This window comes from Chrysochloris asiatica, unplaced genomic scaffold (assembly GCF_000296735.1).
Source record: "Chrysochloris asiatica unplaced genomic scaffold, ChrAsi1.0 scaffold00137, whole genome shotgun sequence".
Taxonomy (NCBI): Eukaryota; Metazoa; Chordata; class Mammalia; order Afrosoricida; family Chrysochloridae; genus Chrysochloris; species Chrysochloris asiatica.
Window position 1 is genome coordinate 8480734 of NW_006408655.1, and position 23727 is coordinate 8504460.

The 23727-nt window shown below is 38.9% G+C and overlaps 1 protein-coding gene across 1 annotated transcript in view; it reads left to right on the forward strand.

The window, feature by feature from the left end:
- ARMC3 (armadillo repeat containing 3) overlaps positions 1 to 23727 on the forward strand; it is a 154640-nt gene that overhangs the window by 90126 nt on the left and 40787 nt on the right. The window contains exons 11-16 of the mRNA XM_006869910.1: positions 3319 to 3568; positions 8409 to 8545; positions 9668 to 9836; positions 16921 to 17021; positions 17776 to 17877; positions 18359 to 18454. Coding sequence (XP_006869972.1) covers positions 3319 to 3568; positions 8409 to 8545; positions 9668 to 9836; positions 16921 to 17021; positions 17776 to 17877; positions 18359 to 18454 — 855 coding nt within the window. The remainder of the gene's footprint in view (positions 1 to 3318; positions 3569 to 8408; positions 8546 to 9667; positions 9837 to 16920; positions 17022 to 17775; positions 17878 to 18358; positions 18455 to 23727) is intronic.

The following is a 23727-nucleotide window of genomic DNA, read 5'->3' on the forward strand; positions in this document are numbered from 1 at the left end:
GCACATATGATTTGTTGTTATGTGTTGGCAGTTATATCCAATTTAGTAAAAGCTATATTCCATTGTATACTAGAATCTCTGGGATTTTTTTTTTAAAGCAGGTTTTTATGTACTTCACTTTACTGTCTTCCATAAAGAGTAAAGAAAGGAGAAGAAGATAAAAATGTGAATGAGCCAAAGCGAAATACGTCTTTGTACAGGAGAAAGGAAGAGACAAAATGGCAGGAGAAAGAGAGCACAAGCGTAACAGTATAGATTCCTGTATCTCAGTGACCCAATGTTTTTTACAAATGATGGAGTGTGGTCCTATGTACTCAGTTAATTTTTTTTTTTTTTTTAAGTTCCTGATACACACAAAAACCAAAACCTTAAGAATTAATTGTTATGCATTTGTTTATGGTTGTTGTTGTTAAGTATTGTGGAGTCAGTTCTGACTCACAGTGACCCTGAACAGGGTTTCCGAGGCTGTAAATCTTTATGGGAGCAGAACGCCTCATCTTTCTCCCGCGGAACCGCTGGTAGTTTCGAACTGCCGACCTTGAGGTTAGCAGCCAGATTCATAACCACTACGCTACCAGAGCTCCTTTGTTTATGGAACTTCTGGCTTTTATCATGGATGCTATGGAAAATCTCCATATCTCTCTCTTTCTTCTCTGTGATGTTTGAAAAGGTAAACACTGCCAAGAGAAATGCTTCAGAGTGAGGCCGGAATTATGTGTTCTAGTAAAGCCTGTTTACAGTGGTTGTGAAATACCAAGTGCTCTATTGAAGGGACTGAATAAGTACCTGAAAAATATTTTTTAAATGATGATTTTTAAATAGATTTAAGTCTACATTAATTCATTTAAAATATTCATAATTAAAAATATTCTTTGACAGGTTATTTTTGGTAAAAACGTCAAGTGCAAGTAAACATTTGAGAAGTTTTTGTTAAACACATATATTGTTGTTGTTATTAACTGCAGTTAAGTTGGTCCCCAACTCCTGTGTTACAGAGTTATAACTGCTCCAGAGGGTTTTCTTGGCTTTTCTGAAGCAATGCACTAGGCCTTTCTTTCTTAGAGCCACTTTGTGGGTTTGAACCACCAACCTGTAAGTTAGCAGTCAATTGTGAACTACTTATGCTACTCAGGCTCCTAAAGGAATACATACATTTGTTGTTGTTGTTATGTGTCATCCAGTAAGTTCCAATTCATAGCAACCTAGGATATGGTGGATTTGAACCCTTGACCTTGCAGTTAGCAGCCCAGTGCTTCTCCTACAGAGCCAATTGTTGTTGTTACATGCTGTCAGGAGGCTTCTGATCCATAGCGATCCTGTCTAGGGTTTCCAAGGAGTGACTGGTGGGTTGAACCACCAACCTTGTGGTTCAAACTGACTTTATGATCCAGCGTGTTATCTTGGACTGCCACACCATTTTTCCAATTTTTCCCTTCTTTATAAACAAAATCACCACCATGTCAATTAATAATAAGGATAACTATCATGGAAAGAAAATGAAAGTGAAATTATCCTTTGAATTTGTTTCAGTCCCTATTAAAAACAAAACAAAAACACCGCCCATCATGCTATCATACTGAGATGTAGGACCTTTCTCACAACATTTTTATCAAGCACGTTTTCATTACATGCCATCTAACCAAAGTTTAAAGTAAGAAACACCTGGTGGTGTTGTGAGTTAGGTGTTGGGCTGCTAACCACGAGAACCATGGTTCAAATCCACCTGCCATTCCGCAGGAGAAAGATGAGGATGTGTCTGTTGCCATGGTGAATTATAGTCTCGGCAACACTACACAGCATTATTATGAGATGGGATCGACTCAGTGACAGTGGGTTTTCCCAAAGAGTGGGACATGCCACAAAAAGTGTTCAGTGTACAACAAGGTTGGAGTTATGTACAAAAGGAACGAGGCTCATGTTTGCCTTGGTTTAAACATGGTGCTGCTCTTTATAGATTGATCTAAATAAGCCTGCTGGGAGGCGTTTCCTTGTTGAGGGCTGCCTCCACTAGCCATTTCAAACCTGCCAATCACTGTTGTTCAATCTTCCTAAAGAGTTTTGGTGTGTGCCATAATCAAGGGTTTGCCAATCTTCTTATCAAAATTGTAGTAGCCTAACTCAGGGTTGCCAATCTCCTTATCAAAATTGTATTTATTATCTGTTCTTTGATGGGCAATTTCTCTTTTCTTGAAAGTGTCAACAAGTCTTCAAAATCAGCAAATTTAAACAACAATAGCAAATTAAAATGAACTCATCAGAAAACAGGTTGTTTCTTTTATTTTTTATTTTTATCCTAAAAGCCTTGTTTATTTAATTTTTTTTTCAATTTTGGTTAGTAATATCATCCTAAATGCAAAGGTGTGTCAAATATTAATTTTAAAGTAGTGTTCATGTTATTAGAGCCTCAAATACAGTTGTTTGTATTGTCTTGTTTACTTCCATTACCATAAGATTTACATGGATTTTTAACGTGTATCAAGATTGTGAGAATATATCTCTTATTTGAAGTAATTCTAAACTTTAAAAAACTTAAATTATTTTTCACTTATTAATATGATCTAATTTTTATTTTTACCATTTTATGATTTTTTAAAAAGTTTTAGCAAGGATTATAGATGGTATAATGGCCCTCAAAGGAGATTCAGACTTTTCAATTGGGAAAAAAAGGTTAATATATTAATGGATAACTGTAGTCTCCTTATATTAGAAATAGAAAATTTAACAAGTGAGTATGCTTACATTACTAAAATGATTTATTTCAATAATCATGACTTTGATCTTTGATGTTTAATTTGTAAAAGCAACATTCACATGCAAAATGATTTGCTGGTTTCAAATGTGTTAACCTCTGCCTACAATGAACTTAATTTGAAAAAGGGGAAGATGAGCTAAAGAATTTTAACTTAAATCAGAAGTTTCATGCTCCATCATTCCTCCAATTTAAGTCTCTACTTTCCTATTAGTGAGGCATTTTAAAATAGATTTTCTTGGAATACAATTTCCTGAATTTCACTGAATTAGAAAAATAATAAGCTAACAGCTGTCATCAAGATTCTAAGAAGCTCACATTTTTCATATGGTCAAAAGCTGTACAAGAAGAAAAAGGATTCATATTTAAATTCATAATTCCTGAAATGTCCTCAGCCCCCATTTAAATCACTAGCACCTCAATTCTGGGTTCACCATGCTGCAAATTAATTTACTTCTAATATTTTCTAATTCGCTCATTCATTTTTAAAGCTTAATTGTATGCGCCAAAGATAGTTTTTTTTTTTTAACCTCAGATTAAGCATGATTATTTCTCCTTCATTTATCCAGTGCAGCTGCTGAAGCTGATGGGATTGATCCATTAATAAATGCCCTGTCTAGTAAACGAGATGGAGCCATTGCAAACGCAGCTACGGTACTGACAAACATGGCAATGCAGGAGCCCCTGCGAATGCGCATACAGAGTCACAACATCATGTACGCAATCATCAGCCCGCTGCATTCAGCTAACACTGTCGTTCAGAGCAAAGCAGCTCTCATGGTTGCTGCAACTGTGTGCGATATTGAGGCCCGGATAGAGGTGAGAGGTGTAAGATCATTTGTTTTTTCATTGTTTTGGGTCACTCCCTGTTGATGGATTCATTCGCTTCATTTTGAAGTGTTTGAACTACATGGTCAAAATTGGTAACAATGCTTTGGAAAACAAATTGACATTATCTAGCAAAGGGGAGTATACCCCATAACCTGACAATTCTGTTTCTCTGTATATACCTAAGATCATAGATAAATACATGTGGGACTCTCACATCAGTGAAAATGAATCAGCCACAGCTGCAGATCTCAACATGGATGAATCTTACATGTCTATTGCTGAGCAAAGACAAGTTGCAGGAGAATACATACAATATGATTCCACTTATAGAATATTCAAGCATATGCAAAATGAAACAATATGCTTCTTAGGAATACATTCATATAAATTAAAACTATAAAGAAAAGAGAACGAATGGTTAACTCTGATGCAAGGAAAGGAATGCCTCTGATGGGGGAGACATCATGAAAAATTTCCACAAACTTATTAAAGTCCTCCCTCTATAAACTTACAAACATCCCATTTTGTCTCATTTTTGTAGCGTAGTGGTTACGAATCGAGCTGCGAACCTTAAGGTCAGTGGTTCAAAACTACCAGCCGCTCCATGGGAGAAAGATGAGGCTTTCTACTCCCGTAAGGATTTACACCCTCGGAAACCCTGTACAGGGTCGCTATGGGTCGGAACCGACTCGACGGCACTTAACAACAACAACAACAATGGCAGTCATTCAGACAGACTTGGATTTTGTTCCTCTGTATTGGGAGCCCTCGTGGTGTGCTGAATTACACACTGGACTGTTTACCTCAGGGATGACAGTTTGAACCCACTGGGCGATCTGCTGGAGAAAAATGAGGCTTTCTGCTCCCATTACGATTTGTACAGTCTTGCTATGAGTTGGAACCGATTTGACAGCACACAACAACAATATGTATTAGTACTTACTATATGCCAAGCACTGTGTTAATAAACACTTTGGTAGTGGTGGTGGTGGTATGCCATGGTTATCAGTTCCAACCCATAGCAACTCTGTGTAGGGTTTCTGAGACTGTAAATCTTTACAGGAGCAGAAAGCCTCATCTTTCTCCCACTGAACGGTTGGTTGTTTCGAACTGCTGACCTTGATATTAGCAGACTGACTCATAACCAGTATGCTTCCAGAGGTACTTATAAACACTTTGTTGTTGTTGTGTTGTTAAGTGCCGTCGAGTCGGTTCCGACTCATAGCGACCCTGTACAGGGTTTCCAAGGGTGTAAATCCTTACGGGAGTAGAAAGCCTCATCTTTCTCCCGCGGAGCACAGGCATTTAATCTCCAGAGTGCTCCTTGGAAGCCAGGATGGCCAAACTTCATCTCTCATACTTTGGACATATTGTCAGGAGGAACCAGTTGCTGGAGAAGGATATCATGTTTAGTAAGGTAGGGGGTCAGAGAAAAAGAGGAAGACCCCCAGTGAGATGAATTGGCAAAGTGTCAGCATCGATGGGCTCAAATGTGGCAACAATTGTGAGGTTGGCCCAGGACCGGGCACTCTTTCGTTCTGTTGTACATAGGGTTGCTGTGGGTCGGTACCAAGTCAATGGCACCTAACAACAACAATCTCACATGAAAAAGATACGTTTCTAATCCTCATTTTACATATGAGGAAAATGAGGTATAAAGAAATAAAGAATGTGCTAAAAGCAGAATTGGTAAGTGGCAGATCAGGGATAGGAAGGCATCTTTCTGATTGCAGAACCCAAGTATTTACTCTGTTGTGTTGGCGCTACAGTATCAATCTTTTCTGTGTCTTAGCTATCAAACCTGTCCCCCCATCCTTCTTCCTTTGACTCTGCTCATCTGTGTACATCCATTCAGTTAGTTGCTGTAGTTGTTAGGTACCGTTGAGTCGGCCCCTATGTATAACAACCCTGTATAGGATTTCCGTGGAGCAGCTGGTGGGTTTGAACTGCCAGCCTTGTGATTTGCATTCTAGTGCTGATCCTACAGCACTACACCAGTTGCCAATTATTTACTTATCAACTAGGACTCCTGGTGTTGGTGCTGTAGCATAAGTGCTGGACTTAGAACCACAAGGTCGACAGTTCAAACCCACCATCTGCTCCTTTAAACTCCTATACAGACATGGTTGCTATGCGTAGGGACCGACTCAATGGCTTTAACAACAACAATGTACGATTTGTAGCACAGTGTAGGATAAGTTGTTGTTGTTGTTAAGTGCCGTCGAGTCGGTTCTGACCCATAGAGATCCTGAACAGGATTTCCGAGGCTGTAAATCTTTACGGGAGCAGAAAGTCTCATCTTTCTCCTGCAGAGCAGCTGGTAGTTTCAAACTGCTGACCTTGCGGATCGCAGCCGGATTCATAACCATTATGCTACCATAGCTCCCTCTGCAAATCACAAGGTTAGAGGTTTGAGTTCACCATGTGTTCATGGGAGAAAGATGAGGCTTTCTGCTCCCACAAAGATTTATAGCCTCAGAAGCCCTATACAGGGTCGCTATGAGACAGAAACAACTAAATGGCACACAACAACAACCGGTACTATTATCAAATGCATCATGATGCAAATTAAAGTGTCCTTATCCTTACCTCCATGAAGCTTGCAGAATTGTTGTTGTTGTTAGGTGCCATTGAGTTGGTTCTGACTCATAGTGACCCTATGCACAACAGAATGAAACACTGCCCAGTCTTGTGCAATCCTCACAATTGTTGTTATATTAGAGCCCATTGCTGCTGCCACTGCGTCAGTCCATCTCATTGGGGATCACAGTAGATGATACAACCTTGCTTGCTAAAAGCAAAGAGGACTTAAAATACTTACTTATGAAGATCAAAGACCATGACTTCAGTATGGGTTGCAACTCAATGTAAAGAAAACAAAAATCTATATCACTGGCCCAATAAATCACATCATGATAAATAGAGAAAAGATTAAAATTGTCAAAGACTTCATTTTGCTTGAATCTACTATCAACATTCATGGAAGCAGCAGTAAAAAAATCAAGACGTGTTGCGTTAAGCAAATCTACTCCATAGACTTCTTTAAAATGTTCAAGAATAAAGATACCGGTTTGAGGATTAAAGTGGACTTGACCCAAACCATGGTGTTTCCAATTGCATGTACATGGGAAAGCTGAACAATGCACTCTTCTTGTTTAGTGCCATGTAGTCCGGTCTGACTCACAGAGACCCTGTATGGGGTTTTTGAGGAGCAGCTGTGAGTTTAAACCACCAACCTTGTGGTGAGCAGTCGAGTGCTTATCCTACAGTGCCACACCAGGAGTCTTCAGGCATACAGAAGAACAAAAAACGGATGCCTTTGAATTATAGTGTTGGTGAAGAATATTGACTATACCATGGGCTGCCAGAAGAACAAGCAAATCTGTCTTGGGAGAAATGCAGCCAGAATGTTCCTTAGAAGCAAAGATGGTGAAACTTTAACTCGCGTACCTTGGGCATGTTATCAGGAGGGACCAGTCCCGAGAGCAGGATATCGATATCGTACTTAGTAAAGTAGAGGGTCAGAGAAACAGAAGAAGATCCTCAAGGGGATGGAGGATTGAGAGAGTGGCTGCAGTAACAATTGTGAGGCTGTTACTGGACCAGGTATTGTTTCCTTTTTGTTGTATATGGTGGTGGTTATGTGCCATGGAGTCCTTTCCGACTCATAGCAACCGTACGTAGGGTTTCTGAGGTTGTTAATCTTTATGGGAGCAGAAAGCCTCATCTTTCTCCTGTGCAACTGCTGGTAGTTTCAAACTGCTGACCTTGAGATTAGCAGCCCGATTTGTAACCACTACACTACCAGAGCTCCTTTTTGTATATAGGGTTTCTATAAGTCAGAACTGACTTCATGATACTTAACAACAACAACAACAATTTTTCTTAATAATGTAATTAATGGAATTCACTTAACCATTAGTTTTATCTGCTGGTTCTTTTTCTTCAAAGAGAAGGCACGATATTCAAGAATTTTTTTTAAAAGTTTCTATTTCTGAAGCGTTGCATACCTGGTGGTAGTGTCCAATGGTCTTGGTGGTACCTGCTTGTCTTGGGGTCTGTATAAGTTTCCTATGACTGCTATAACAAATTATTATAAACCCAATGGCTTAAAAAGTAACACCAACATACTACCTTTAAGTTTGGGAGGTCAGAAGTCCAAATATGCATCTTATGGACTAAAGTCAAGGTATAGCAGAGCTACATTCCTACTGAAGACTTCAGGATAAAACTCATTTCTGTTGCCCTTTCCAACTTCTAGAGGCTGCCCGCATTCCTGGGCTCATGGCCCCTCTTCCATCTTCAAAGCACTTCATTACAACTTCTAGATCCATTACATCTTTTTTCTTCTTCTTCGGACACTCCCCTTGTATAAGAACCCTTGTGATATGTTAGGCCAAAGAATAATGTCCCCAGTTCAAGACCTTTAGTTTAATCATATTTTTTGGTGGACCATTCATTTGTCTACCGCAGGACCAAATGAACATTAAACGCTGTGAAGTAAAGTGAATAAATATAAACCTTCCACTTGTAGCAAGTGAGAAGAAAGACATGCACACTCCCCAGTCCCTGTCCCAGGTAAAATCATGATCACCTTCTATTCCACAACTCTGGCCTATTTACTTCAAACATGAAATATAAAAACCAGGGCTTCTGGTTTTTACAGCAGATGCATTTCCCTCCTTGACTGAATAAATCCAAGTATAGGTATATTTTTAAATGTTTTTACATAGTTGAAATCTTTTAATAATCAAATAATGGGAGTTTTAAAGCATAAGTACTTATACTCTGTACTCTTATTGCATAAAATTTTGATTTCTGCTTTTAGTTAAAAAATGCAGGTGGACTCGAACCCCTTGTAGAGCTCTTGCATTCCAAAAATGATGAAGTCAGGAGGAATGCCAGCTGGGCTGTGATGGTGTGTGCCAACGATGAAGTGATGGCCTCTGAGTTGTACAGACTTGGGTGAGTGTGTGCTACCCCAAGTGTCTCGCTGAGATGGGCAGCCGAAGCAGCAGCACCCTCTCCCACCTCCAGGAAGGTTAAGTAGAGTGGATGCTTGCTTCTACTCTCAGTCCTCAAACGCTTGGGAGCTCTGTGTGCATCTTGGCCACATCTCTGGAGGGACTGCTGAGAGAAAGGGGGGTGTGTCCCCAATTCCCCACCTCTGAGAGCAACCTCAACACCCTGTAGAAAACTCACACTCCTCCAATCTCACACCTTTTCACTGGAATTCCATACTTTACCACCAACTCAACTTTATCACCACCAAATCAGTTCTCCTTATGAACTGCTTGCTAGTGTATTGTCTTTAGCATGTCAAGCAAATAGGATTTTAAGGCTTCATAGGCAGGTTTATGCTATTAAATTTCTAATCATTTTTCTTCTTTGTATATATTGACTTGGTGAGCTAAAAGACTTCAGTTCAATATGAACTTTGCTGTAAGTGAGCAAAGAACTTTTTCCCCCTTTTCATTGATTTAGTGTGAGTTAGTATGTGGCTTGTTGTTAAGTGCTGTGGAGTTGGTTTTGACTCATGTTGTTGTTGTTGTTAAGTGCCATAGAGTTGGTTCTGACCCATAGTGACCCTGTATAAGGTTTCTGAGGAGCAGCTGCGGAGCCAACCTTACAGTTCAAACTGACCTTGCAGTCTAGCACTTTAACCCACAGTGCCACGCCAGGATTCCTATGGTACCTATCCTCAAAAAGAGTTGATTTGCTTTCATTTTTCTGTCAGTATTACTTCTCCAAACCGGTGAGGGAGGCTTTAGACTTACCATTCCAATTCTTCCTTCAGGATTCTAAGTAGTTATATAAGTGGAAACTTAATGTTGGATTAAGGAGCTCTTGTAGCGTAGTGGTTACGAATCAGGCTGCTAGCTTCAAGGTTGGCAGTTCGAAACTACCAGCTGTTAGCTGTTCCATGGGAGAAAGATGAGGCTTTTTGCTCCCGTAAAGATTTACAGCCTTGGAAATTCTGTGCAGGGTCACTGTGAGTTGGAACCGACTCCACAGTACTTAACAACAATGACAACAATGTTGGATTGTTTGTACAAAGCAATTAATGCATTCTTGTTTTATTGGCAGCGCTTTGAATATCCTTGAAGAAATTAATCTATCACTAAGTCGAAAAAATAAATTCAGTGAGGCAGCTTATAACAAATTGCTCAACAACAATCTTTCCTTGAAATATTGCCAGACTGGCTATTTGTCATCATGTAACATAATTAGTGACGGGTTCTATGACTATGGTCGGGTAAGTGGCCGTACTTATTTGCATTTTAGTACAGATGATGATCATTTTTTTCGTAAGTCACAATGTCATTACAATGCAATTTTACAACCACCTCACGTAATTTATGTTGTTATCGATAAAAATTTGGAAATCATTACGTCAGCCATAACTTTATCTATTTTTTGCATTTCTGTACCGCTTTAACAAGAATCTGATCACTTGCAGTTAAATCTGTCTGCTAATGTAAATTTCAAATAAGATATCAAAGAAAGAGCAATTTTACTTTGAGACTATTACTTCTTGAGCTTGGTAGTAGTGATAAAGATAGAAATATGTTTATCATTGAATTCATTTTAATAAAGTTAAAATTAATTAAATAATGGAATAAAATATTTAACGAAGAAAAATATTGTTTTAATTAACAGCATTTATAATGATTTTAAAACCATATGTAGTGCAATACAATTAATGTTAAGAGCAATGGGAAGCTAAAACTTCAAATCTTTGAGTGCATTTTGAATAGTTATTAGTCAACATATTTCATCTCTGGAAATCAAAAGAAACAAATTGAGTTGTTGTTAGGGGCCATCTAGTTGGTTCCGATCCACATTGTTGTTGTTGTTGTCGGGTGCCATCGAGTCGGAACCGACTCATAGCGACCCCATGCACAGCAGAACGAAACAATGTCCAATCCTGGGCCAACCTCACTACCACAGCCACACTTGACGCCATCATTGATGCCACCTGGCTGATCCATCTTGTTGGGGGTCTTCCTCTTTTTCTCTGACCCTCCACCTTACCCAGCATGACATCCTTCTCCAGCGAGTGTTCTCTCCGGACAATGTGTCCAAAGTATGAGAGATGAAGCCTAGCCATCTTGGCCTCCAAGGAGTACTCTGGTTGCACTTCTTCCAAAACAGATCTATTGGTTCTTTTGGCAGTCCATGGCACTTTCAGTATTCTCCTCCAACACCACAACTCAAAGGCATCAATTCTTCTATGATCTTCCTTATTCACTGTCCAGCTTTCGCATCCATATGAGGTTATTGAAAATACCATGGCTTGGGTCAGGCTCACCTTAGTCCTCAAGCTGACATCTCTGCTCTTCAATACTTTAAAAAGTTCCTGTGCAGCAGATTTGCCCAATGCAATATGTCGTCTGATCTCTTGACTGCTGCTTCCTTGAGTGTTGTAGTGGATCCAAGCAAAATGAAGTCTTTGACAACTTCAATCTTTTCTCCATTTATCATGATTTTTTGTTGGTCCAATGGTGAAGACTTTTGTTTTCTTTACATTGAGATACAACCCATACCAAAGGCTGTAGTCTTTGATCATCATCAGTAAGTAGTGAAGTCCCCTTCATTTTCAACAATCAATGCTGTATCATCTGATTATCCCAGGTTGTTAATGAGTCTTCCTCCAATCCTGATACCATATTCTTCATATAATCAAGTTTCACAGAATTTTTTGTTAAGCATACATAATGAATAAGTATGGTGAAAGAATACAACCCTGGTGTACACCTTTTCTGATTTTAAACCATTCAGTGTCCCCTTGGTCTGTTTGAATGACTAACTCTTGGTCTATGCACAAAGTTCTTCATGAGCACAATTAAGTGCTCTAGAGTACTACTTTACCATGTTGTCCATAGCTTGTCATGATCCACACAGTGGAAAGGCTTTGCACAGTCAGTAAAACACAGGTAAACATCTTTCTGGTATTCTCTGCTTTCATCTAAGATCCATCTAATGTCAGCAGTGATATCCCTCATTCCACATTGTTGTCTAAATCTGGCTTGAACCTCTGGCAGTTCTTTGTCAATGTACGGATGCAGCTGTTTTTGAATTATCTTTAGCAAAACTTTACTTGCATACCATGTTAATGATACTGTCTGATGATTTCCACATACTGTTGGATTACCTTTCTTTAGAATGGGCACAGATATGGATCTCTTCTAATCAGCTGACCAGGTAGCTGTTGTCCATATTTCTTGGCATAGATGAGTGAGCACTTCCAGTGCTGCATCGGTTTGTTAAAAGATTTCAATTTGTATTCCATCAATTTCTGAAGCTTTATTCTTTGCCAATGCCTTCAGTATACCTTGGACTTCTTCCTTCAGTCCTCGGATCATATGCTACCTCTCAAAATGGTTGAATAGCCAGCATTTCTTTTTGGAACAATGACTCTGTGTATTCCTTCTATCTTCTTTTGATGCTTTCTTTCTACATCATTCAGTATTTTGCCCAAAGAACCCTCCAGTAGTTCAAGGCAACATTTGAAATTTTCCTCAGTTTGTTCAATTTGAGAAATACTGAGTGTGATCTTCCCTTTTGGTTTTCTAACTCCAGATCTTTGCATATTTCATCATAATATTTGACTTTGTCTGCTTGAGCTTTGATATTTTCTATTTGGCTCTTACCTCCTCACCTCTTCCATTTGCTTTATCATCTTTACACTGGAGAACAAGTCTCAGAGTCTCTTCTGACATCCATTTTGATCTTTTCCTTCTTTCTTGTCTTCTTAATGACCTTTTGCTTTTTTTTCCTGTATGATGTTTTTGTTGTCATCCCACAGCTCTTCTGGTCTTTAGTCATTAGTGTCTAATGTACCAAATCTGTTCTTGAGATGATCTCTAAATTCAGGTGGGATATGTTCAAGGTCATATTTTGACTCTTGTGAATCTGTTTTAATTTTCTTCAGCTTCAGCCTGAACTTGCATATGAGTAATTGATGGTCTTTTCCACAGGCTGTCCCTAGACTTGTTTTGACTGATGATATGGAGCTTTTCTACCATCTCTTTCCACAGATGCACTCAATTGGATTTCTGTGTATTGCATCTGGTAAAGCCCATGTATATAATAGTTTTTTATGATGTTTAAAAACGGTCTTGTTGTTGTTGTTAGGTGCCATCAAGTCAGTACCGACTCATAGCAACTCTGTGCACAACAGAATGAAACACTGCCTGATCCTGGGCCGACCTCACAATGGTTGCCATGCTTGAGTCCATCGATGCTGCCACTTGGCCAATCCATCTCGCTGGGGGTTTTCCTCTTTTCCTCTGACCTTCCATCCTACTGAACATGATATTCTTCTCCAGTGACTGGTCCCTCCTGACAATATGTCCAAAGTATGAGAGACAAAGTTTGGCTATCCTGGCCTCCAAGGAACACTCTGGCTGTACTTCTTCCAATACAGATCTATTTGTTCTTTTGGAAGCCCATGGCACTTTCAGTATTCTCCTCCAACACCATAACTCAAAAGCATCAATTCTTCTACGATCTTCCTTATTCACTGTCCAGCTTTTGCATGCATATGAGGTTATTGAAAATACCATGACTTGGGTCAGGCGCACCTTAGTCCTCAAGCTGACATCTTTGCTCTTCAACACTTTACAAAGGTCTTGTGCAGCAGATTTGCCTAATGTAATACATAGTTTGATTTCTTGACTGTTGCTTCCATGATTGTTGATGATTGATCCAAGAAGAATGAAGTCCTTGACAACTTCAATCTTTTCTCCATTGATAAGAATGTTGTTTATTGGTCCAGTGGTGAGGATTTCATGTTCTTTACATTGAGATGCAATCCATACCGAAGGCTGTGGTCTTTGATTTTCATCAGTAAATATTTTAAGTCCTCTTCACTTTCAGCAAGCAAGGTTGTATCATGTGCATATCGCAGGTTGTTACTGAGTCCTCCCCATTTCTGATGCCACGTTTTTCTTCATAGAACCCAGCTTCTCGTATTATTTGCTCAGCATAGAGGTTGAATAAGTATGGTAAAAGTATACAACCTTGTCATACACCTTTCTTAATTTAAAACCATAAAAAATATATTAGCAATGAACAAATCATTGGTCTTGCAAATTTCTGTCATGACATATCCAGCATCATTTCTATCACCAAGGCCATATTTTCCAACTACTGACCAGATCTTTCCTCTTTGTTTTCAACTTTTGCATTCCAATCACCTGTAATTACCAAAATAAGGAGAGTTGGGAGAAATAAATAAAAGACATTGCCAAATCTTATTTTAAGCAAAACTAGGAAACAATTACAGGCCACACACTTGAAAAAAAAAATGAAAGGCTGCCAACAGTCCATGAAATCAAGAAGAATCTATGCATGAGGAAGGAAAAGAAAATCCTCAGAGAGAGGGGCAAGAGAGCTGTTGGTAGCAGATCTCAGGAATCACCATTGGAAAAAATACCCTTCCTGAAGAGCTGAGAGAACTTTGAACACAAAGGCATTATTTCTTGTTTACCAAGTGGGTGCAAAACTCGGAAATAGGGGTGAGCAAGTCTGGCAGTGGAAGCCCTCTTTGACCAGTTTAGTTCAAAGAAGCGGGAGAGACAGGACCGTAAAAGAATTGTAAAACTGATAGTTGAGCTATACTTGCAGGACATAGTATGGCACCAGAAACTTAGAGAGCTTTTGAATGATAAAAACCATCCAACCTAGAACTTAACTCTGGTTCTTCCTCCTTTCTTGCCTCTCTGGACATCTCCCAAACCCTGTAACACATACACAAACCATTAAGAAGTCACTATTCCAAGGAAGTTCAACTTTACTAAAAGATAAAATAATTAAATGAAAACAGGCCCAGAGTAGTATGAAAATACTTTAAGAAATAGAAAAAAAGAAAGAAACATGAGAGAAAGAGCAGAAAAGCCAACAAAGAATGCTTATCAGAAAAATGCTGCCATAGAACAGATAAAATTGGGACAAGGTATATTTGGTTATGGATTTAAAAAAAAAAAAAAAAAACTTACTGTGACGATGTCTTTTGTACAGAGAAATACCCTGATTCTTTCATTCAGTAAATATTAAGTTTCTAATGTTTCTAATGTTCAAGTTCATGCTTGGTAAGGTGAAGGATTAGTGAAAAAGCAATGTATTGACACAGTGGCTGCACCAATTGTTGTTAACTGCCTCCAAGTTGGATCCGACTCATAGTGACCCTATGTACAACAGAACAAAACACTGCCCAGTCCTGCGCCGGCCTCACAATTGTTGTTAGACTTGAGCCCATCGCATCAGCCACTGTGCCAATCCATCTCATGGAGGGTCCTCCTCTCTTTTGCTGACCCTCCATTTTATCAAGCAAGAGGTCCTCCTCCAGGAACTGGTCCCCATTGATAACATGTCCAAAGTATGATACATGGCTTCTAAGGAGCATTCTGGTTGTACTTATTCCAACACAGATTTGTTTGTTCTTCTGGCAGTCCATGGTACTTTTAATACTCTTTTGCAACACCATAACTCAAATGCACCAAATCTTCTAAGATCTTCCATATTCATTGTCCAACTTTCACATGCATATGAGGCTGCAACAATTGGCTTAAACAATATGCTTGACAACTGTGAGAATGCTGTAGGACTGGGCAAGGTTTCCTTTTGTTATGCATAGAGTCACTATGAGCTGTAACCAGCTTGATGACACCTAACAACAACCATAATGATGTTGGAGGCTTCAAATATGTCAGTGAACAGAATAGACAAAGATCCCCACTCTCATGGTACTGAGATTGCAATGGGAGAAGACAAACAATAAACATAATAAGTATATAATAATAATGTAATATATGGCACTGTAGGATTAGCACTGGACTATGAACCACAAGGTTGACAGTTCAAATCCACCAGCTACTCCTTGGAAAACCCTGTAAAGGGTTGCTATGAGTTGGAACCAACTCAACAGCACTTACTAACAACAACAAGCAGGCAGGGGCAGGGGGGAAAGTAGAGCACAGCCCTCTACAGCACTGGGAGGGCTGGGATTGGTGGTGGCAATTTTCAAGCTTGCGGTCATCTGGTAGGCTCACAGAGAGGGTAATGTCTGAGCAAAACTGTGAAGGAGGTGAGGAACACAGCCATGGGAATAGCTGGATAAAGGCCAGGGCAAACATGCTTTGCAGTGTAAACTTGCTGGCATGTTTAAAGAACAGCAAGTGAGTCCTTGAAGTAGAAGCTGGAGAACAAAAGGGGAGAAAGGTAGACCTGGAATCAGAGGTAAAGGAGACGCAAATCACGCCAATCTTGCAGACCTGTGGAAGGGCTTTAGCTTATACTCTGAGTGAAATAGAAACATAGGCAGAAGAATGGTCTGTCTGATCTGTCTTATTTTTAAAGGATTATGAACAGTATCTTGAATGAATATCTTGATCTAATTATAAGTGGATTGGGAAAAGATCTCAGAAGATGATCAAATCTCAGCCTGTTCCCTCCAGAATGGAAAAATTGCCATTCTAGGGTATTCTCCAGTCTGGTTTTATATATCCTAGGAGCATCTTTAGTACTCGGCTTCAGTGTTTAGTTACTCTTACAGACAATGAATTCCCTCCATTGACTACAGATTGCTTTCAGGAGCCTGGCTGACAATTACCCTGTGAAGGCACTGAGGAGAAAACAGTAGTAATTGTGGGTAACTGGAGGGATAGACGCATCCTGCCCCAAATCAAGGCTAGCCACAAGCTTCATTCCACTTGTAAAATTTCAGGTTCCTATTTCATATCTAGAGTTTACCATTCTCTCTCTTTTTATTTCTCTCTTTCTAAGCACTGGACTGCTAACCACAAGGTTGGTGATTCAAACTCACCAGCCACTCCCCAGAAACACTGTATACAGGATCGCTATCAGTCAGGAACGACTTGATGGCACTTAATAACAACAACATACATACATACATACATATTTATATATAAACGTGTGTATATATGTGAAATGGAGTCCTGGTGTGACGTTGTAAGTTAATGCACCAGACTGCAACGTCATTTGAACTACAAGGTCTGCAGTTCAAGCTCACCAGCTGCTCCTCAGAAATCCTATACAGGGTCTCTGTGTTGGAACCGATTCGACGGCACTTTAACAACAACAACATATATGTGAAATGGAGTCCTGGTGTGGCACTGAAGAATAAGCATTGGACTACTAACCACAAGGTTGGCAGTTCAAGCCTGCCAGCCATCCTCAGAAACCCTATCAGGATCACTATGAGTCAGAACTGTGAAATTAGACATCTTAAACAGTTGAGAACATAGCCTATCAGTATTCATTTTTAAGATGTAAGCCATCTAGGTATTATTTTCAGCCCTTAAATTATCTTACAGATAAACCATGGAACCAGACTTCTGCCATTAAAGGAGCTTTCCTTACAAGAACCAAATGATCAGCGTGCAATACTCTTAATTAACAGTAAATCTTCTGATGTGTGAGTCTTTGGGGGGCAGGGAGAGGGATGTAGGGAAACATATTTGTTTTGATTTGTCCATTAACATGTGACTATGTAAATCCTCCAAGTATGATATATATATATATCTTTCCTTTCCCCACATCTAGCACAACCATGCAAATGAACACTGATTCATAAGCCCACAGCCTAACATAGTAGTGACAGTTAAACAACCCCCACCATAAATCCAACATACTGTCTGCTCTTTTCCTTCGACTCCATGTTACCAGTCAATTCTAAGTGTTATGTCTGCAGGCAGGGTCTCTTTCCCTCTGGTAGCATGGATTAAGTGAAGAAAGTATAAATAGGTAGGAACAAACCAAGATGCATTATGTTGACAAGTCTCCAGAGCTGTGGTCCAGCATTTTTTTGAAACAAGAATACTAGAGCTAAAAATGAAAGTGTCAATGTGATTCTTTAAAATGGCCACACGTGTATCTAGATGTGGTGGTGGTGTGCCCTCAAATTGGTTCATGTATATCTATGTAATATCTACAAATTGTATGATACATTTTACTAAAATGTTTCTGGTTTTAGCTCTTGAAAAGCTTTATAATACCCTTTGTCTTATCTTGACCTCTCCTTTATGCTTTAAAAATGATATATCACAGTCAAATCACAATCCAACTTACAGGAAAAACAAACAACAACTTCCCATCCCATCTGACACAAGCCAATATTAACAAATAAATCATTTCCATTTGTACATAATTTCAAATGTGTAAAATTTTAGTTATCCACTTCCATCTATGGAAGATAAAGCATCAGATATTGGTTATGGACGAAGTATTTCTTCCTCATCTTCCTTAAGAAGAGCAAGTAAAGAAAAGACCAGGTAAGTATATGCTATTGCATTCCAATGATTATCCTCTTAATTTGTTTTCATATCAAAGTGTTTGTAGATTTTTGACAACTTAATTTTTATTATTCCTATGATAGTATAATTACATAGTTGCTTTTCTGATTTCTGATTTCAAAAAAAATCACTGGGAAGGGTTGTGAAACCTGATTTCACATGTTATCTGCTTAAGGCCTGGAGTGAGATTTTAAGCATATGACTTAGTATATCTGTGGCAGCAGGCTTAGTTCCCTTATCTGTAACTAGGGTAATGCCTGTTCTGTATGCTTCATAGTGGGGGAAAGGAATCAAAGCTGATAGAAGGGAAGTAAAAATGCTCATTTAAAATGCTCATTAAAAACAAAAAATTTACTAATTATAAAATTCCTTAGAAATGTAATGTGCTGATATTTTCCATATGATTGAAATTCATTGTGGTTTTTTTCAAAATGACAAGAAAAAATAGTTATCATTTTAGTGTTGGAGTTGGATCTCCCACAGAAGAAAAATCAGAATCTGCTTCTGGACGAAATACTGTTCTTAGCAAAAGTGCCACAAAAGAAAAAGGATCAAGGTAGGGCATGTGTATTGTATTCTCCTCTCAAGTATAATCTCCACAACTTCCAGTGATCCAGCAAGACTGGTGAAGGGGAGATGTAGCTTTTAAATAGGAGGCTTTCTGATTAAAATGTTAAACTAAAGAAGGCTCAGGAAATGCAATTTAAAAACCACTTTATTTTTGTCTCTCGTGGTTTCTTTAAAACGTATCCAGAGTAAATGCTTTTCCTACATCTGGACAAAACTCTAATCACACCATAAAGTCTTTGTTGTCATTTTTGTTAACTACTGTCAACTTGGTTCTGACCCATACTGATCCTATATAGGGTTTTTGAGGCTACAAATCTTTAGAGGATCAGAAACCTCTTCCTTCTCCCATGGAGCAGCCAGTGGGCTTGAACCACCCACCATCCTTGTAATTAGCAGTCCAGTGCTTATCCTACAGAGCCGCAGTGCTCCCCTATATGAAGTCCCGCTGTCTCTTTTAAGCGAGAACTGACATATTTACACCTATGCTCATTGTCACACTGTTCACAATATTAAAAAGATGAAAACGGAAATGCCCATCATTAGATGAATGGCTAGTTAAATATGGTACATACATGCAGTGGAATGCTATTCAATGGTAAAGAAAAATCAATCCTGAAAGATTTTGGAACATGGATGAACCTGTAGGACAATTTGTTGAGTGAAAGTCAGTCAATCACTAAAAAACAACTTTTGTATATTCTCACTTTCATGATATGCAGAAACGAATGTTCATTATTGCTTATCAAGGATGGTGGGGTGGGATGGGGGGGTGCTTACTCTCTTGATAGTATCCACTTGTTATTTTTCATGATGTGAAAGGTAACATCTAATGAGTATGAACTGTGTACAACTTGATAGAGTTAATTGATGTTATTAAAGAGTACGAAAGAAAAAAGGAGCTATTGATAATTGCTATATGTATATAACAGGTTATATACATATGTTGTTGTTGTTGTTAAGTGCCGTCGAGTCGGTTCCGACCCATAGCGACCCTGTACAGGGTTTCCGAGGGTGTAAATCCTTACGGGAGTAGAAAGCTATATACATATAGATCAGGATATATATATGTATGTGAAACAATAGCCAAGATGATGAAAAATATATGTGCGGGTATATATGTATGATATATGGATATATGTAGGCATATATGTATATTTTGTTGTTGTTGTATGTCATTGAGTGAGTTCTGATTCATGACAACACTGTATATAGGGTTTCCGAGAGTGGCTGGTGGGTTTGACCTGCTGACCTTGAAATTACCAATCCAGTGCTTATCCTACAGTGCCACACCAGGGTTCATAGATGTGTATTGTTGTTTTTGTTGGGTGCCATTGAATTGGTTTCAACTCATAGTGACCCTATACATAACAGAACAAATGGCTGCTTAGTCCTGTGCCGTCCTCACAGTTGTGTTTGAGTTCACTGTTGCTGCTACTGTGCCAATCCATCTTGTTGGAGGTCGTCTTCTTCACTGACTTTCCACTTTCCTAAGCATGATGTCCTTCTCCAAGGATAATAATAAGTTCACAGTAAGACAGACGAAGCCCTGCTATCCTCCCCTCTATGGAGCATACTAACTGTACTTTTTCCATGACACTTTTTTTTTTTTTCGTTTGGTTTTGGTTTTGACAGTCCATGGTACTTTCAATATTCATCACCAACACCATGATTCAAATGCATCAATTCTTCTCCAGTCTTCCTTATTCACTGTCCAGCTTTCACATGCGTGTAAGATGATTAAAAATACCATGGTTTGGGTCAGACTCACCTTAGTCCTCAAACTGATATCCTTGCTTTTTAACACTTTTAAGAGGTCTTGTGCAGCAGAGTTGCCTAATGCAATGGGTCTTCTGATTTCTTGACAACTTCTTCCTTGAGTGTTGATTGTAGATCCAAACAAAATTATGTCTCTGACCACTTCAATCTTTTCTCCATCTATCATGATGTTATTTGTTGGTCCAGTTGTGAGGAGTTTTGTTTTCTTTACATTGAGGTGCAATCCATACTAGAGGCTTTGATCTTCATCAGTAAGTATTTTAAGTCCTTTTTTGCTTTCAGCAAATGAGGTTGTATAATCTGCACATCACAGGTTATTAATATGAGTCTTCCTCCAATCCTAATGCTTACCTTCTTCATATAATCCCATTTTTTAGATTATTTGCTCAGTATATAGCTTGAGTAAGTATGGTGAAAGGATATAACTCTAGCACACACCTTTCCTGATTTTAACCATTCAGTATCCCCTTGTTCTGTTCTAACAACTGCCTCTTGGTCTGCATACAACTTTCTCATGAGCACATTGAAGTGTACTGAAGTACCCATTCTTTACAATGTTAACCATAGTTTGCTATGATCCATAGTCAAAAGCTTTTGCTTAGTCAATAAAGCACAACTAAGCATCTTTCTTGTTTTCTCTGCATTTAGCCAAGATCCATCTGGCATCAGCAATGACATTCCTAGCTCCACATCCTCTTCTGAATCCAGCTTGAATTTCTAGCAGTTCCCTGTTAATGTACTGCTGCAACTGTTCCGAAATATCTTCTGCAAGAATGTACTTGTGTGTGATATTAATGATACCATTCAATGATTTCTACAGTCCATTGGGTCACCTTTCGTTGGAATGGTCACACATGTGGACCGCTTCCAATTGGTTGACCAGGTAGCTGTCTTCCAAAGCTCTGGACATAAATGAGTGAGTACTTTTAGTGTTGTTTCAGTTTGTTGGAAGATTACAATTTCTACTCCATCAGTTCCTGAAACTTTGGGTTTCACCATTGCTTTCAGTGCAGCTTAGACTTTTTTCTTCAGTACCATTGGTTCTTGATCATGTGTTAACTTCTTGAAGTAGATGAATATCAACCATTTATTTTTGGTACAGTGATTCTGTGTATTCCTTCCATTTTATTTTGGTGCTTTCTGTATCACTCACAATTTTGGCCATACAATACTTCAGTATTTCAAGTCAAGACTAATTTTTTTCTTCTTGGTTTTTTTTTTTTTTTTTTTCAGTTTGAAAAATGCTGAGCATGTTCTTCCCTTTCAGTTTTCTAGCTCCAGGTCTTTGCACATTTTATTATAATACTTTACTTTTTTTTTTTTTCTCTCGAGCTGCCCTTTGAAATTTTCTGTTCGGCTCCTTTACTTCCTCATTTCTTCTAGTCACTTTAACTTCTCTGTACTCAAGGGCAAGTTTCAGAATCTCTTCTGACATTCATTTTTATGTTTTCTTTCTTTCCTGTCTTTTTAATAACTTTTTTGCTTTCTTCCTGTATAATGTTCTTGATGTCATCCTTCTAGTCTTCAGTCATCAAATCTGTTCTTTAGATGGTCCCTAAATTCAGGTGGGGCATATTCAAAGTCACATTTTGGCTTTCATGGATTTGTTTTACTTTTTGAGCCTGAAATCAAATATAAGCCTGAAATCAAATATTTGTTTTAGCTTGAGCCTGAAATCAAATATAAGCAATTCATGATCTATTCTACAATCTGCCCCTGGTCTTGTTTTGGATGATGATATTGAGCTTTTCCACAGAGTTTTCCCACAAATGTAGCAATTTGACTCCTGTGTATTTCATCTGGTAAGGTACATGTGCATAGTGACCTTTAATGTTGTTTAAAAAGGCATTTGCGATGCCTTTTTACAAAATTCTGTCATGCAATCTCCAGCATTGTTTCTATCACCAAGGCCATAGTTTCCAACTACTGACCCTTCCTCTTTGTTTCCAACTTTTGCATTCCAAGCACTAGTAATTAGCAGTGCATCTTAATTGCATGTTTGATTAATTTCAGATGGAAGAATTTGGTCTTGTTGTTAAGTGTTGTTGAATCAATTACAACTCTTAGGACCCTGTATGGGGTTTCCAATGAATGGCTGGTGTGTTTGAATCGCTGACCTTATGGTTGGTAGTCCAGTGCTTATCCTACAGTGTGCCACACTGGCTTTAGTGGTTGGTTAGCAAATTTGAATAATAGTGGTATTAATTAGTGTTACTAGTAGTCGTATGGATTATACCATATCACAGATAGCATTGTTCTTCAAGGTAGATTTTGAATGTTCTTTTTGGCAATGAATATGATGCAATTCCTCTCCAATTGGTTGTTCCTGCTAGGTTGTTGTTGTTACATGCCATCGAGTCAGTTCCGACTCATAGTAACCCTGTATAGGGTTTCCAAGGAGCAGCTAGTGTGTTTGAACTGCCAACCTTGTGGTTAGCAGTCCAGTGCTGATCCTACAGCGTGAACCATATTATGATTGTCTTAATCAAAATGACCAATACCAATCCATTTTAGCTCACTAATGCCTAGGACATCGATCTTAAAGCATTACATTCCAATGTTCCTAGATTCATACTTCATACATTCCATGTTCTAATTAATTATTAATAGGTACTTTCAGCTGTTGATTCTCATTTTGAGAATATGTATATACCTATATTTGCAAATGTCGTTGTTAAGTGCCGTCGAGTCGATTCTGACCCATAGCGACCCTGTACAGAGTTTCTGAGGCTGTAAATCTTGACGGGAGTAGAAAGCCTCATCTTTCCCCCACTAAGCGGCTGGTAGTTTCGAACTTCTGATCTTAAGGTTCACAGCAAGGTCAGCAATTTGAAACTACCAGCTGTTCTGCGGGAGAAAGGTGAGTCATTCTGCTCCTGTAAAGAGTTACGGCCTTGGAAACCCTGTACAGGGTCGCTATGTGTCGCAACCGACTCCACGGCACATAGCCACCACCACCATACACATCTATAAGGAGCTCTGGTACCGTAGTGGTTACAAGTCGGTTTGCTAACCTCAAGATTAGCAGTTTGAAACTTCCAGCTGTTCTGCCAGAAAAAGATGACACTTTCTGTTCCTGTAAAGATTTACAGCCCCAGAAACCCTATATAGAGTCACTATGAGTTGGAAGAGACTACACAGCACATAACCATAACACACATCTATGGGACGCCTAGTGTGGCACTGTAGGATAAGCACTGGTCTATGAACCACAGAGTCATTGGTTCAAACCCACCAGCTGCTCCTTAGAAACTCTACCAGGGTTCCTATGTGTCGGTACCAACTCAATGGCACTTCACAACAACACATCTACATATATAGGTATGTGTGTGCTGTGTGGTGGGTTAAGAATTGAACTTCTAATCATAGGATTGGTGACTCAAACCCATCAGCTACTCCCAGGAAGAAAGATGAAGCTCTCTGCTCCTATACAGATTCATATTTTCAGGAACCTTAGGGTGCAGCTCTGCTCTGTCATAGAGA